We start from the raw sequence: 14,341 nt of genomic DNA, 5'->3' as shown, positions 1-14,341 counted from the left end.
TTGGAATGCAGCAATTAGGCTTCGGCCCTAGGGGAAATTTCCTCTGAGATGACCTGGCTTATAACATGCACGTGTGCAACACTTTTTTATAGACTGACAAAACTACAGTGTATATATCAAACTACTACATTATGAAAGTGTTCTAATTACAAAGGCAGAGAGTTATTCACATGAGCATGAGCTCCGATATCCTGTTAATCGTGCTGATAATCTTTAACACATACAGTGCTGTATGTGGCTACCTCTTTAAGCAGAGGTGTGAATGTGCTTTAATTAGCACACTGATACCTGCGTGTCTGTACAGGGAGTTGAGAACATAACATGTAACAAGAGAAGACATGAGTCTCCCTAAATTTCACACAAAGGGAGTCTGGGGCCTCCCTCTACTCCCTTTTGCTACCTCAGATTATTATTTAGTCTTAAGTAGAGGCCTGACACTGGCACCAAAGCAAAGCTCTATGACAGTCAGATGAGAATAGTAGTGAAAGAGAGGGACAGGCAGCCAGTCTTCAGGTCTCTTCACCAATGCAGGCTGTTAATAATGATAATAATAATAATAATGATAATACTTAGCAACTCTCCTTTGACCTATATGAATCTTAGAATCAAGATATCTTTTAATCAAACTATGGTGAACAAGCTTAATTGCATAACAATATTACAAATGCAAAGAGCATTGTTTCTTTCTTTACTTTAGTACACAAATGGTACATTTTAGGTCATTGACTCACTAAAATCCTCTGTTGCTCTTTGGAGGAGCAGTCAGACATAAGTAGGGATTCAGTGACCAGCTGCAAGTGATTATCTGTGGTGTTATGACAGACCCAAGTATGAGCACTGGTTTATTGTTGACCTTGAGGCCCAGGCTCTTGGGCTTTCTTCAGCTCTATTTAAAGAACTGGAGATTTGTTTTATCTCTCTCCATTTTAGCCATCACCCCACCTCAACCATTCAGTTTTAGGTCCTTCTCCACCACTTCACTGCTCTCAGGGGTGTTCATGTCTTGCATTATAATTTATCTCATTGCATTTTGAGATGTATGTATCTCAAAATGAGGTGAACCTGTAGGGTTTTTATTTTAATTAATGAATTAAAAGTCATCTTCAAATAGCTCTGGGAAATATATATATAAATAGCTTTAAAAACATATAACAGTAAAGTAATCAATCAAGCATTGTTCACAGGTGGCAGGTGGCAAGCAATTCCTCTGCATTGGCAAGCAAGCTAGCATCACTGAAACAAGGCATTTGAAAGCAAGCATAAGCATCACTATCATTTGATTTTTGTGGATAAATACAAACTGGGTCTTTTTAATGAAAAACAAAAGCAAATTTGTATTTTTTTGTAGCATCCTCATTCTATTATGTATGCCTGCAGGTATGACAGTTTGTTCACCACATATATACTATAAACAGCTCCCTTTTGCTATAAACCTGCTAATCCATGAACAGCCAGACATAAAAAGACGCAATGTGCAACAGCTTCTTGAGATTTTATTAGCACTACAGGTTGTGAATAGTGATAGTTGAGGGGATCTACAGTGCACACCAGACAAACGTTTCTCTGCAGGCGCCAAAGCTTCACTCCTCATCAAACCCTTTCTGTTGCAGGCGAGGAAATTGGAAAAGAAAGAAAAAGAGAAACAGCTGTTAAGTCTTTAGATTAGTATTGCTCTAGTGTAATAAAGCAATTTATTTCTGTACAAACCAAAGTAAACTGAAGTGCTGCATATGATATAGCAAAGACAGCATTTGTGCTAATAGAGGTACAGCAGAGCAGCATAAACGTTAAATGCAGCCACCAGAGGGTAGCATGTGTCCCAGCGCTGTGCATTTACTACAGAGTCCATGCTTCAAACCTTGGAGCCAGGATCACGGCTCTTGACACGCAGCTTGTTGACCTGGGACTCAGCAATGTCAGCTCTCTCTTCAGCCTCCTCCAGCTCATGCTGCATCTTGCGGAACTTGCCAAGGTGAACATTAGCTTGTTCTTCCTGTTTGAAGTGAATGAGACAAACATAATGACAGATTGACAGAGGAAGATGCGACATGAAGATCTAAAGGTTCGACACATTATACTTACAGCTTCCTCAGCAGATCTCTTGTATGCTTTGACTTTCAGTTGTAACTTATCTACCAGATCTTGGAGTCGGGCAATATTCTTCCGATCCTCTTCAGTCTGTTGATAGAGCAGTAAAAATTACAAATGTAATTTCTTTTTAAAAGAATTTCAACCTGAAGATTGTTGGAACGTGTGCCAGTGCCACAAACCTGATAGGTAAGTTCCTTGATACGGCGCTCATATTTACGGATTCCTTTTACAGTTTCACTGCTCCTCCTCTGCTCTATCTCCACTTCATTTTCGAGCTCCCTCACCTGGTCAGGGATATAATACATTACTCAAACTCTTGTGTCCAAGAATAATAAGAAGAATAATAATCCACATCACAAATAAAAAAAACTCACCCTGGCCTCGAGCTTCTGCACCTGCTTCTTGCCTCCCTTCATGGCGATCTGTTCAGCTTCATCCAGACGGTGCTGCAGGTCCTTGATGGTTTGCTCCATGTTCTTCTTCATACGCTCCAGGTGGGCGCTGGTGTCCTGCTCCTTCTTCAGCTCCTCTGCCATCATGGCAGCATCAGTAATGGCCTTCTTGGCCTTCTCCTCAGCATTTCTGCATTCCTGCACTGCATCCTCTACTTCAGTTTGAAGCTGGGATGTATCGGCCTCCAGCTTCTTCTTCTGGTTTATCAGGCTGGTGTTCTGTGTTTTATGTAAATAGTATCAGTTTTTCTGTGTTGAAACAAACATTTGACAGGGTGTTTACATGAACATCTCTTACCTGTGAGTGCAGTAGCTGCACCCTCTCACTAACATCCAGCAGCTCTTGCTCAGCAAGTTTGCGGCTTCTCTCAGTTTGCTCCACAGCAGCCCTCAGCTCCTCCAGTTCAGCCTGAAGCAGGTTGTTGCGTCTATCAACAATAGCGATGTTTTCCTTCAGGTCATCATTGGCTCTCAGAGAATCATCAAGTTGAAGTTGAGCATCCTGTAAAATTATTTTGGTTATTAAGCTATCATATGAAATAGAAAATAACTGCCATTTATTACCTTCAGATGAGCATGAACAGACTTGAGCTGTTTCTGGGCCTCAGCTGCCTGTCTGTTGGCCTGGCTAAGCTGGATCTCCATCTCATTGAGGTCTCCTTCCATTTTCTTCTTCAAACGTAGGGCCTCATTCCTGCTGCGAGTCTCAGCCTCAAGAGAGCTCTGCAGGGTCTCGATCGTCCTCTGCAGGTTCCTCTTGCTCTGCTCCATCTCTTCATCTTTTTCAGACAATTTACGGTCCATTTCTGCCTTAATCTGGTTGAACTCAAGCTGGGCTCTCAGAATCTTGCCCTCCTCATGCTCCAGGGAACCCTATGAGCATCAGGAATTTGAAACACTGTGTACATTCAACTATTCAGTAATACATAACTACATACATGAATTAATGGAAACAATGTTTTATATATATGTATATATATATATATATATATATATATATATACCTCTGCTTCTTCAAGGGCAGATTGAATCTCACTCTTTTCTTGCTCCAGCTGCTTGCGTATCTTTTCCAACTCATGAATAGTTTTTCCTCCCTCACCAAGTTGCTCAGTGAGGTCAGAAATTTCCTCTGTGTATGAAATAAATATATATAATACAATATATATTCATTGTGTATATTCTTTTAGTGACACATTACCCTGCAGATTCTTGTTCTCCCTTTTCAGAGTCTCTAGGTGATCAAGAGATTCTTCATAGGAGTTTTTGAGTTTGAAGAGTTCAGTGCTCAGAGACCTGGCTTCCTTTTGAGAACTCTCCAGCTCACATTGACTTTCCTCATATTTCTGCTTCCACTCAGACAGGACCTAGACATTGAGAAGCAAGTAATATGATTTAATGTTGAGTTTATGACTGATAACAACCTAAAAAAGGTTGTTTTCCCTGACATTCCAGATTTATTAGTGAATGAAAAGGTGCACCATACTTTGTCAAAGTTTCTTTGCTTCTTGTCCAGAGCAGCAGCGGCAGCGTTTGACCTCTCTACATCCACCATGAGATCTTCAATCTCATTCTGCAGTCTGTGTTTGGTCTTCTCCAGAGAGGAGCATTTAGCATTAACTGCTTCAACAGCCTCCTCAGCATCCTGCAGACGCTGAGCCAGCTTCTTCCTGGATTGTGAAAGAAATTTATTCATGGTTAGTGGCTTTAAAAGGTTCCTGAGATGGGTTCAAAATTATTTTTTTACCCACTTTGCCTCTTCCAGTTCCTCAGTCCTCTGGATAGCATCAGTTTCGTACTTGGTTCTCCACTGAGCTACCTCAGAGTTGGCCTTGGACATGCTGCGCTGCAGTTCAGCCTTGGCCTCCTGCTCCTCCTCATACTGCTCTCTGAGCAGGTCACAGTCATGACGAGCAGACTGCACTGCATGGGCTAATGCATTCTTGGCCTGAATAAATATAGTTAATGTTTACAATTCTTTTGGAAAAATCACTTTTTTAGTTAATTAACACTTTATTACCTTTATTTCCTCCTCTAGCTGTCTTTTTAGATCTTCAAGCTGTTGGTTATAGGAGTTCTTTCCTCTTGTTAGCTGAGAAATAAGAGATTCTTTCTCCTCCATCTGTCTTGAAAGCTCATCTAAATTGGCAAAGGTGAGGCTTTAAAATTACATCATTTTACATGAAACGTGTAGGTTGGATGGTTACGTAAAGCTAACCATTTTCAGCTTGAAGCTTGGCTTTCTGGGTAGTGAAGTCATTAAGGGTTCTTTGCTGTTCATCACACCTGTTCCTGTATTCATTCATTTGATCCTCCAAAGTTCTGCAGGTCTTCTCCGAGGTAGTCTTCAAAATAAACATATATATTTTTCATGCATCGATTTCCTTTGTCTGCTATGCTTTGTCTTATGCTTTGTCATCATTCTGGACTGTCATACCTTAACCTTGGCAATATGTTCCATGTTGGAGACCACATCATCCAGCTCCAGTCTGAGCTCACTCTTCTCCTTCTCCAGTTTCTGCTTGACTCTCTGCAGATTGTCTATCTGCTCTCCCAGGTCAGCAACACTGTCAGCTTGTTTCTTCCTGAGTGTGGCAGCAGTGGCTTCATGCTGCAGAGTGGCCTCTTCAAGGTCTCTGCGGAGTTTCTGGAACTCAGCCTCCCTCTTCTTGTTCATCTCAATCTGGGCAGCTGTGGCTCCTCCAGCCTCCTCCAGCCTCTCACTGATCTCCTCCAGCTCTCTGGACAGGTCTGCTCTCTGCTTCTCCACCTTGGCTCGCGCAGCTCTCTCTGCTTCAAGCTCTTCTTCCAGCTCCTCAATGCGGGCCTAGACCAAAATCAAAGTTAGCTGAAAATCACATCCCCACACAAGTTTGTGTTCCTCTTCATCTTATGTAAGATTACCTGCAGCTCCTTCAGTTTCTTCTGGAGCTGGGCGCTCATTGCCTGTTCATCTTCTATCTTTCCATTCAGTTGATTGATTTCAAAATCTTTCCTGTGGATAAAGAGCATCAATCATACAAGCTGCTGGCTAGTTTAAAATATATTTGCACTGGTAAAAAGGCACTTGTCATATTACTTTTTCAGCCTCTCTTCGAGTTGCTGCTTGTCATTTTCCAGATCCATGATACTTTCTTGAGCTAACTTAAGGTCTCCTTCAAGCTTCCTCTTTGCTCTCTCAAGATCCATTCGTACTTTCTTTTCTTGCTCCAGTGACCCTTCAAGCTGTGAGCAGCAAAAAATAACTCATTAGGGTTCACAATTCTTTCACAATTCTACTTATTTCTTCAAAGTCTTACATCATCCACTTGCTGTTCCAGCTTAGTCTTGGCCTTGGTCAGAGTGTTGACTTTGTCTTCTTCACTCTGCAGGTCATCCAGTGTTTGCTGATGAGCTTCCTGTAAGGCTTTCTTTTCCTTGGTCAACTTGGCAATGATTTCATCCAAAGCAGCCATCTCCTCAGTCAGGTTCTTTACCTATGTCCAGAACAGAATGTGTCAATATGAAGTCTGAATAGAGTTCATGCAACAGTAAGTGTGTGTCATACCTTGTTCTCAGTGGCATGCTTCTCTTTCTCCACTTTAGCCAGAGTTAACTCTAAGTCATCAATGTCCTTCTTCAGCTCAGAGCACTCATCCTCCAGCTTCCTCTTCTTAGCAGTCAGTTCAGCATTCATCTCCTCTTCATCCTCCAGTCTTTCTGTCAGCTCTTTGATTTTGGCCTCCAGCTGAATCTTGCTCTTGATCAGCCCCTCACATCTTTCCTCGGCATCACAGAGATTATCTTGTTCCTGTCATTGAACATCAAAAGCACATACATGTATGTCATCATACATGTATGAAAATAAAAGTTGATATCAATTTAATTATGTAAGAAACATACAGCTTGCACTTGGAGCTGCAGGTCATTCTTCTCTTGGAGAAGTGAGACCATTTTTTCTTCTAGCTCCTTTCTTCGAGCCTCAGACTTTTCAAAGGCTTCTTTTAGCTTCAGGAATTCTTCCTTCAAGTTGGCCATCTCCTTTTCTGACTCAGCAGATCTCAGCAGAGGTTTTATCTTGAAGTAAAGCTTCATCCAGGGCCAATTCTTGACCCCCATGAAGGCACGAATGTTCCACTGGATCACTAATAAAGCCTCTCTAGAAGATGTTTTTGAATTGAAGGTTTTAGTTAAAACAAAAGTGCAAAAAACTGTTTAATGAACATCATCACATTAAAATAAAGGTACCTGCGTTCCACCATTTTCTGATACTCAACGCGGGACAGAAGACCACGAGATCTGGCTTGAATAGCAGTAATGATTTTAGAGAGGCGCTCGTCTCTCATCTCCTCAAGCAGACCCAGCAATCCAGCTTTGAAGAACACCTAACAGCAGCAAAGGATTTACCTTTTTGCAACCTTCTTCATCATATGCTGGTATTATGTATCACTTCTGAAACTTCAAATAATACCTTGGTATGTCCAAACTTGTATTGATTGTGATCAATATCCAGTGACCCAAGAAGTTTCTCAGCACCTTTTCTGCTGTCAATGAACTGGCCTTCGGGGATAGCAGCAGGATTCAAGATACGATATCTGGAGAATAACAAGTTCTATCTTAATATTCAAATCCTGATTGTTAATTATTTCTTTAGAATTATGCATTTTGATTATTAGCTAACTTAGATCATTAATACCTCTGCTTGAAATCTCCATAGAGGATCCTGTTGGGGAAGCCCTTTCTGCAGATCCTGATGCCTTCCAGCACACCGTTACAGCGCAGCTGGTGCATCACCAGAGGGTTCTCCATGGCCCCAGGAGTCTTGGTCTCATTGGGGATGATGCAGCGTACAAAGTGAGGGTGAGTGGACCTCAAGTTGGTCATCAGCTTGTTCAGGTTCTCCTTTAATAGGATGAGGGAAAAACATTTATGTAAACCAGTTCTTAAAGCATGCATGTTCAAAATGCAAGGTGAAGAGTTCATACAATACCCTATGCAGTGCAGACACAGTCTGAAATGATGATCCCTTCTTCTTCTTCTCTTTTTTTCCTTCAACACCTTCTGCCATGGCTATTGTGAAGAAATAATTCTGTTAGGACTATCCAGAAAAACTACAATTTCTAACTCCAATTTTAATGTAGTGGTACCTGAATCAGCTCCAGCATAATTTGCAAAGAGAGTAGAAAGCAGTTTGAGGTTAGACTTCTGGTACAGTGCCACGACGGTCTCATTTAGAGGATCCTTGTTTTTCACCAGCCAGTTGTTGATATTATAATCAACAGTTCCAGCATAGTGGACCAGGGCAAAATGGGCCTCTGCTTTTCCTTTGACAACTCTGGGCTTCTGGAAGTTTGCGGACTTTCCCAGGTGGTTGTCATAAAGCTTAGCTTTAAAGGTGGAGTCACTGGCTTTGGGAAACATGCACTCCTCTTCAAGGATGGACATGATACCCATGGGCTGAGGGGGCAAATATGAGAGATCCTAGGAATATAATATGTTTTATACATTTTCTTTGGTTCAGACATGACTTAGTTTCTCACCTTTTCAATGAGATCAATGCAGGCCTGCAGGTCCATGCCAAAATCAATGAAAGTCCATTCAATGCCCTCTTTCTTGTACTCTTCCTGCTCCAGCACAAACATGTGGTGGTTGAAAAACTGTTGCAGTTTCTCATTGGTGAAGTTGATGCAGAGCTGCTCAAAGGTGTTGAACTGTGAAGAAGTGAAATGTATCAGTATATCTGCCCAGCCCTGTTATTCTGAAAGAGTCCTGTTTTAATGTACCGTATCTTAATAAAATCTCTCTTACATCAAAGATCTCAAAGCCAGCAATGTCCAGCACACCAATGAAGTACTGGCGAGGCTGTTTGGTCTCCAGGGACTGGTTGATTCTTATTACCATCCACAGGAACATCTTTTCATAAACAGCTTTGGATAGAGCTCCAACAGCATAGTTCACCTGTGGAATGGGCAGTAAAGCAGTATATAAGTGGTGGGCTCTCTTGGAATACGACCATACAGCCTCTGTAAAATTAAACTAATAACTCGCTCCTTTGTCGGCTACCGAATGCTATGTCTTGAACTTTTTCTGACCTGGGCAACATTCTGTCCCTTGGTGACCCACTCGTTCCCTACTTTGACTCTTGGGTGACAGAGACCTTTGATGAGGTCAGCAGAGTTCAGGCCCATAAGATAAGCTACTTTGTCAGCATCTGAGGAAAGAAAAGGAAACCTCTGAGATGGCTTATTCTGATACAACCTGACAAACAGAGCCATACTTCACCTTCAGTGCCATCAGCCTCTGCCTGCTCCTCTCGCTGCTTCTGCTTGAATTTCATGTTGCCGTGGTGCATGATGGCACCAGTCAACTTGTAGACAGAGTTCTTTTCTTCTTGAGTAAAACCCAGCACATCAAAAGCACTCTGTGGACAAACATATGAAAACATCTCAACATCTCAATAATTACTTTGAGGTGACATTTTGAACACTACAACAAGGTCTGACATCTGTTGCCATCAGTTCTTCTGCATCATCAATGGAGGCCACTTGGGTCTCCCCCTGGGAGATAAAGGCGTAGTCATAGGGATTATTTGTGATCAGCAGCATCTCTGGGAGACACAGACAACGAGACAGTTGGACACACTACAATAACAAGCCAATGACTGACTGAGAGAGATTGAAAATGTGAGAGATAAGGCAATGAATGTCTTATCTGTCACATTTTTAAAGAAGAGTTGATGAACTTTACCTACCCAGGATTTCAGGCTTCTTGTTAGACAGAATTTGGTAGAAAATGTGGTAATCTCTTTCAGCCCTGAGCTGGAAGATCACCCGAGACTTCTCCAGAAGGTCTGACAAATAGTCGAGAGATCATATTGCTGTGAGTTAAAATGTACTCACATTACAGTTATACAATGTTTTGTTTGTTTTTTTTAACATTTGTTCTTACATGTTTCAATGTCAGCAGAGGCTAATTTTCCCCTGGTATCAAAATGAATTCGGATGAATTTGCCCTAAAAATAAAAAAGTTCATTTTAATAAAAACACTGTTATGTCAGCTACTGACTGGGTTTCCATTAAAATAAACCGCATATTATTCACAATTCCGTCACACAAATACTTACAAATCTGGATGAGTTGTCATTCCTGATTGTCTTGGCATTACCAAAGGCCTCCAGTGCAGGATTAGCCTGGATGATTTGATCCTCCAGGGTGCCCTGTCACAGAGAGAGTATTGTGTTAGATGTAAAACTACTCAAAGAATCTTTAGTAGCCTCTGGTGGAATCAAGTGGTATTTTATTCAAGTTTCTCCTGTCAGACAAATTGGGTTGCACAATTGTCATTGAAAGTGAATGTCCGGAAAGAAATTTGTAAGTTTGGCTTTTCACAGGTATAGGTTTACCTTGTCCTTGGCACTTTGGTCTTTCTTAACACTTCCAGCTGCAATACTTGCAAAATACTGGATGACTCTTTTTGTGTTGACAGTTTTTCCTGCACCAGATTCTCCACTGTAATTACAAAGTCACAGATAAACACATACAGCACCTGTAGCATATCGTAGATTGAAATTGTATTGCAGAGCATGTAGTGTCATACAGAATAAGTTATTACATACGTGATCAGAATTGACTGGTTTTCACGGTCTGCCAAAACAAAAGCTTTGTCAATACATGTAACAAAACTTATCCAAAACTGAGGCAATCTTATTAGTTTGTACCTGCCAGCATGTACTGGTAGGCATTGTCAGAGATAGAGAAGATATGAGGAGGAGCTTCACTCCTCTTCTTTCCTCTATAGGCAACAACCACCTCCTGGTTGTAGACTGGCAGCCACTTGTAGGGGTTGACAGTCACACAGAACAGTCCAGAGTAGGTCTGAAAACACAAAGAAACTCATCACTATTTTGGTATCAGTCTAGACTTCCGTGAACCTTGTTTTTATTGATCAACTGTAGCATGGAGTTCAGTTGCGCAATATTTTTGCTACCCACATAGATCATCCATGCTGCGTAACGCTCTTTGAGGTTAAACAGCACAGCCGGTTCATGGAGGAAGGTCAGCATGGCCATATCTTCAATCTTGTCAAACTTGGGAGGATTCTGTTGCAGAATCTGAGAGTCTTTGACAGTGACAGTCTGGAAGGAAAATAACTTCATTCAGTGTTTAAGTGAACAGGTACAGTATCAGTGTTGCTCAGTAAATCAAACAAGTTTGCTGTCTGTGTTACCTGCTTGTGCTACCCTATTATTGTCAACATTGCTTGTGGGATGTTCCAAAGCATGCTACACATTGTTATTGTCAGATGGCAGCAATGCCTTGTTTTCATCACTCAGCTGCTTAGTGTGGTGACTGGAGACACTTAAATTGCAGGAGTATGCAGGCTCCCATTTGAACTCCTATTCACACTCACTCAAGGATGGATGCTTTAAATCACTCATAGATTTACACTCAGATTAACACTTCCTCCCAGACATGCACTCATGCATCGGATTTGATTTCTGTGCAGCTCTGACACAACCTGATGACAAGCTAAATGACCAAATGGGTTTTCTTTGGCTTAAGATTAGTGGAGTAGGACATGCATGTGGGTGAGGCAGATGTTACATTTACTTTACAAATTGGTTATTTTAGTTAGTCCATTTAGACACATATTTACACTGTGTGTGTATTCAGGAATCTTGTAGACATGCTAAGGTTAAGCTTTAGTATGTAACTATGGTAAAAATACAATATGTGATGTCTATACATACTTAATGTAAAGACTGACCTTCCCATTCTGAGTGTCCACTGTGACCTTGTCTCCATCTCGGCTGGTGATGGTTGCCTTCACAAACTCTTCAACTGGATCCGGGACAAAGCATTCCTTCTTAATGTCAAAGGGACGTGTGGAGGCCTCCATACGCTCCCTGTCTGACTTCCTCAGGTACGGGGCAGCCGTCCCAAACACAGACATCTCGGCGTCCCCCATGGCTGCACTAATGTACATACACAGACACAATTACAGCTTTACTTGTTCTCTGATACCTCATCCTAATACTTACTTAAAAATTTGTTCTTTACTTCCTATGAATTTGGAAACTCCACCATTTACTTCTTCTTTTGAAGAATGCAGTATATCAGGGCTTACATGCATTAATGAGAAGATAGCCATATGACTTTAGAATGCATCTCTATAATATTAACTGGTATAGTATCATTTAAAAAAGGGAATTTACCAGTAGGTTCAACTCGGATGAAAGGTTGTCTCAGACTTCAGAGTATATATGTGTGATCCACCTGTAGTGGCAACCAAAAATTAGCAAATTCACATGAATACATTTAATTTGTTGTTCTATGAAAATTGTTATTACAGGATGTCCACTGAATGCTAATGAAATTTAGCAACAAGTGCAGAATCTCACATCTGTTTTAGCCATGTTTTTAGATAACATCTTAGCTTCAAGTGGAAAAATAAAGTATGATTAATAGCATGAATAGAAACTACAACTAATTGTCCAGACTTACAGAGGCCAGGTGAAGAGGAAGCAGCTGCTAGACCTACAGGGAAGGCAGGGATGAATATATAACCCCAGATAACCCTGCCTTACAAGGCCAAGGGCACCACCCTGACCTGCTATCTAATACACACGTATACACACACACATGACCAGGTACACTACTCCCACACATACCACTTTTCCTCTCACACACACACTCACTGTGGTAATTGCCAATATTTCTATCACTTGACATGACAGCTCTCTATGGCTCTGAGGATGCCTGGCTGCTCTCTCTGCCTGTTTGTCACTCATGCCCAAATAATGTGATTTTTTGGGAGCTGTGCCAGGAACTTTCTCCAGCATAACTTGCTTGTGACTCACGCAAGCATAGCCTCTCTATCTCTGCCTCAGCCACACTTGTTTTTTCCCTGTCGTCTCTTGTGCTGAATTATTTTTCCAAGTGAGGCCTATTAATGGATAGTAACCAGATTTCTTTTATTGCCAGTGAAGAGGAGCAAAGAGGCAGTGTATAACATTGCCACCGCATTCATAAATTAAGAAAAAAGTGCTTATATTATTATAAGTTGTGATAAGTCAATCCATCTAACTCCACACATTTTGATGGTAATGTTGTAGAGTCTGGTTCCGGACTTAATTTACCCCTGACTCTGTTTTGGGAGCAGATTTCTGTTTCCCAAATGCAGGTTATTTACACTCAGTACTGTTTGAACTTGATGCAAAGATGCTGCATCTGCTAGTGTGCTCCTCACACAATGCCCTTTTGTGTAGTATCTAAGTACAAAAACAAAGGTTGCCAAGACCACCAGGCTCTTAACTCTCATGAGTACATTAGCAGTTACATGAAATGTCTTTTGTTCTTCCAAACAGATTGCAGCTGCTGTTGTAATCTGTCAGCGTCTTCTGACCATCAAGATTCCTTCATGTAGTCACAACAAGAAAAGTCAGAGAAGACCATGGCCCGTCCTCCCTAACATCCTGCTCAAGTAAATACCACCAGAGGTAAGAGGTTACTGTCTGGTAAGATCACATTATGATGGTGGTGAGTTAGCAACTCCTGAAGAAACTCAAACCTACAGCAATGTAGGAGCAATTGACTGAGCCAAGGCAAGATCTACAGCTTTCCTATACCCTTAGTGTTAACAAACGAATTCAATCAATATTTGTAGAGTTGCTTTCTTTCTGCCTTAGCTGTGATATTGTCGCTGTAACCAGGCATCACTTTGCACTTAATGACAGTTGAGCAAAGGGTCGGTAGATATCTTTAATTAACACTTCTTTCATCACAGCATTTTTTTTGCCCTGCCTTGCTCAGGTTTAATGTATACACTTCAGGCTGGTAGAGCTACATGTGGTTGGCATCCTGTCAGCAACTACTGCTGACAGTTCTCTATAGGCTCTTATGACCTCCTGAATAAATCCCCAAGGATGGATGAAATACAGCTGACAATGGTGGACAGACTCCAAAGTATGTGCAGACTGAATGATGAAAATGTGATTTTGTCTCCAACCAGATACTCATCACAGCAGCTGTCGAAGAGCAGAACAGTAACACTTGAGTACAATGCCTGCTTCAACATTCATGTTCACTACACCAGGTTGGGGGAGGTTCAGGATTCAGGTCTTTCACTTGACATTAGGTGCTGATTATACTAAGTATGGAATTGTAGAGATTTGTAAGGCATTTGGTTCAACTAACTAAACAAAATATCTTTTATATGGGCATAAGTGCATAGTGGTGCATTTTGCATGGTGTTGGGTGGTCATTGAGAATTTATAGAAAAGCTGTTAGGATCAGCTAGTTAACAGCTTATGTTTACTTTTCAGTAGCAACATTTAACCTTAAAATCTAAAGAAATAAACAATACATGTAATATAAGAAGGCTGACAATAAAATGGCCCAAACCAGATAAAATGCAGTCTGCACTTCAGGTGGTGCAACAGACCTATGTGCACCAATCAAACATCAGGGTTTTAGTCTTAATTTACAGAGTGAAAGAAGTACATCCTGTTTGGTATGAACCCCTCTTTGTAGTATGATCGAGCCATTATATATCCATTTTATTCAGATACATATTAATAAATGTTTGTTTTAGTAACTGCAGATCACGCAGAAGTCTAAAACAGGTACAAAGAGAGTGAGGGAAAGTTAAAAGGACAAACTACTGCAGAGACACATTGGTAATAATATGCAGTAATGGCATATACATGCAACAGGGTGGGGTCAAGAGTCCTGTGGGGCCTATAAGGCTCTCAAACATTGTTCTGTCAACATGTTTTAATATAAGTATATACCTAAAGAAATCTGTGCGGCTACTAATTACAC

General features: G+C 41.1%; 1 protein-coding gene across 1 annotated transcript; it reads right to left on the bottom strand.

Moving 5' to 3' along the window:
- Positions 1-1,485: 1,485 nt before the first annotated feature.
- On the bottom strand, positions 1,486-12,090 carry LOC114449357 (myosin-7-like). Its single transcript, XM_028426950.1, has 39 exons — positions 12,023-12,090; positions 11,734-11,794; positions 11,286-11,493; positions 10,510-10,653; positions 10,237-10,393; positions 10,135-10,162; positions 9,922-10,027; positions 9,643-9,735; positions 9,468-9,531; positions 9,271-9,369; positions 9,023-9,126; positions 8,802-8,940; positions 8,612-8,730; positions 8,328-8,477; positions 8,060-8,230; positions 7,667-7,976; positions 7,510-7,589; positions 7,216-7,421; positions 6,991-7,114; positions 6,768-6,904; positions 6,423-6,678; positions 6,088-6,330; positions 5,840-6,016; positions 5,620-5,765; positions 5,445-5,535; positions 4,978-5,367; positions 4,759-4,885; positions 4,561-4,679; positions 4,292-4,488; positions 4,027-4,210; positions 3,742-3,907; positions 3,548-3,672; positions 3,108-3,416; positions 2,842-3,045; positions 2,466-2,762; positions 2,271-2,375; positions 2,083-2,178; positions 1,859-1,993; positions 1,486-1,601 (listed from the first exon to the last, which is right to left on the bottom strand). The coding sequence occupies exons 3-39, from the start codon at positions 11,484-11,486 to the stop codon at positions 1,581-1,583; spliced, it is 5,820 nt and encodes a 1,939-aa protein (XP_028282751.1). The 5' UTR covers positions 11,487-11,493; positions 11,734-11,794; positions 12,023-12,090; the 3' UTR covers positions 1,486-1,580.
- Positions 12,091-14,341: the final 2,251 nt, after the last annotated feature.

Source organism: Parambassis ranga, chromosome 17 (assembly GCF_900634625.1).
Source record: "Parambassis ranga chromosome 17, fParRan2.1, whole genome shotgun sequence".
In the NCBI taxonomy this organism is placed as follows: Eukaryota; Metazoa; Chordata; class Actinopteri; family Ambassidae; genus Parambassis; species Parambassis ranga.
Note: the sequence above shows the minus strand (reverse complement) of the source record. Positions and strands in the feature narration are given on the sequence as shown.

Coding starts and splice junctions, on each gene's coding strand:
- LOC114449357 (XM_028426950.1), bottom strand. CDS start 11,486: ATGGGGGACGCCGAGATGTCTGTGTTTGGGACGGCTGCCCCGTACCTG. Junction 6,017..6,087: donor AGCATGCCACTGAGAACAAG/GTATGACACACA, acceptor TTCTGGACATAG/GTAAAGAACCTGACTGAGGA. Junction 4,489..4,560: donor AGCTAGAGGAGGAAATAAAG/GTAATAAAGTGT, acceptor ATATTTATTCAG/GCCAAGAATGCATTAGCCCA.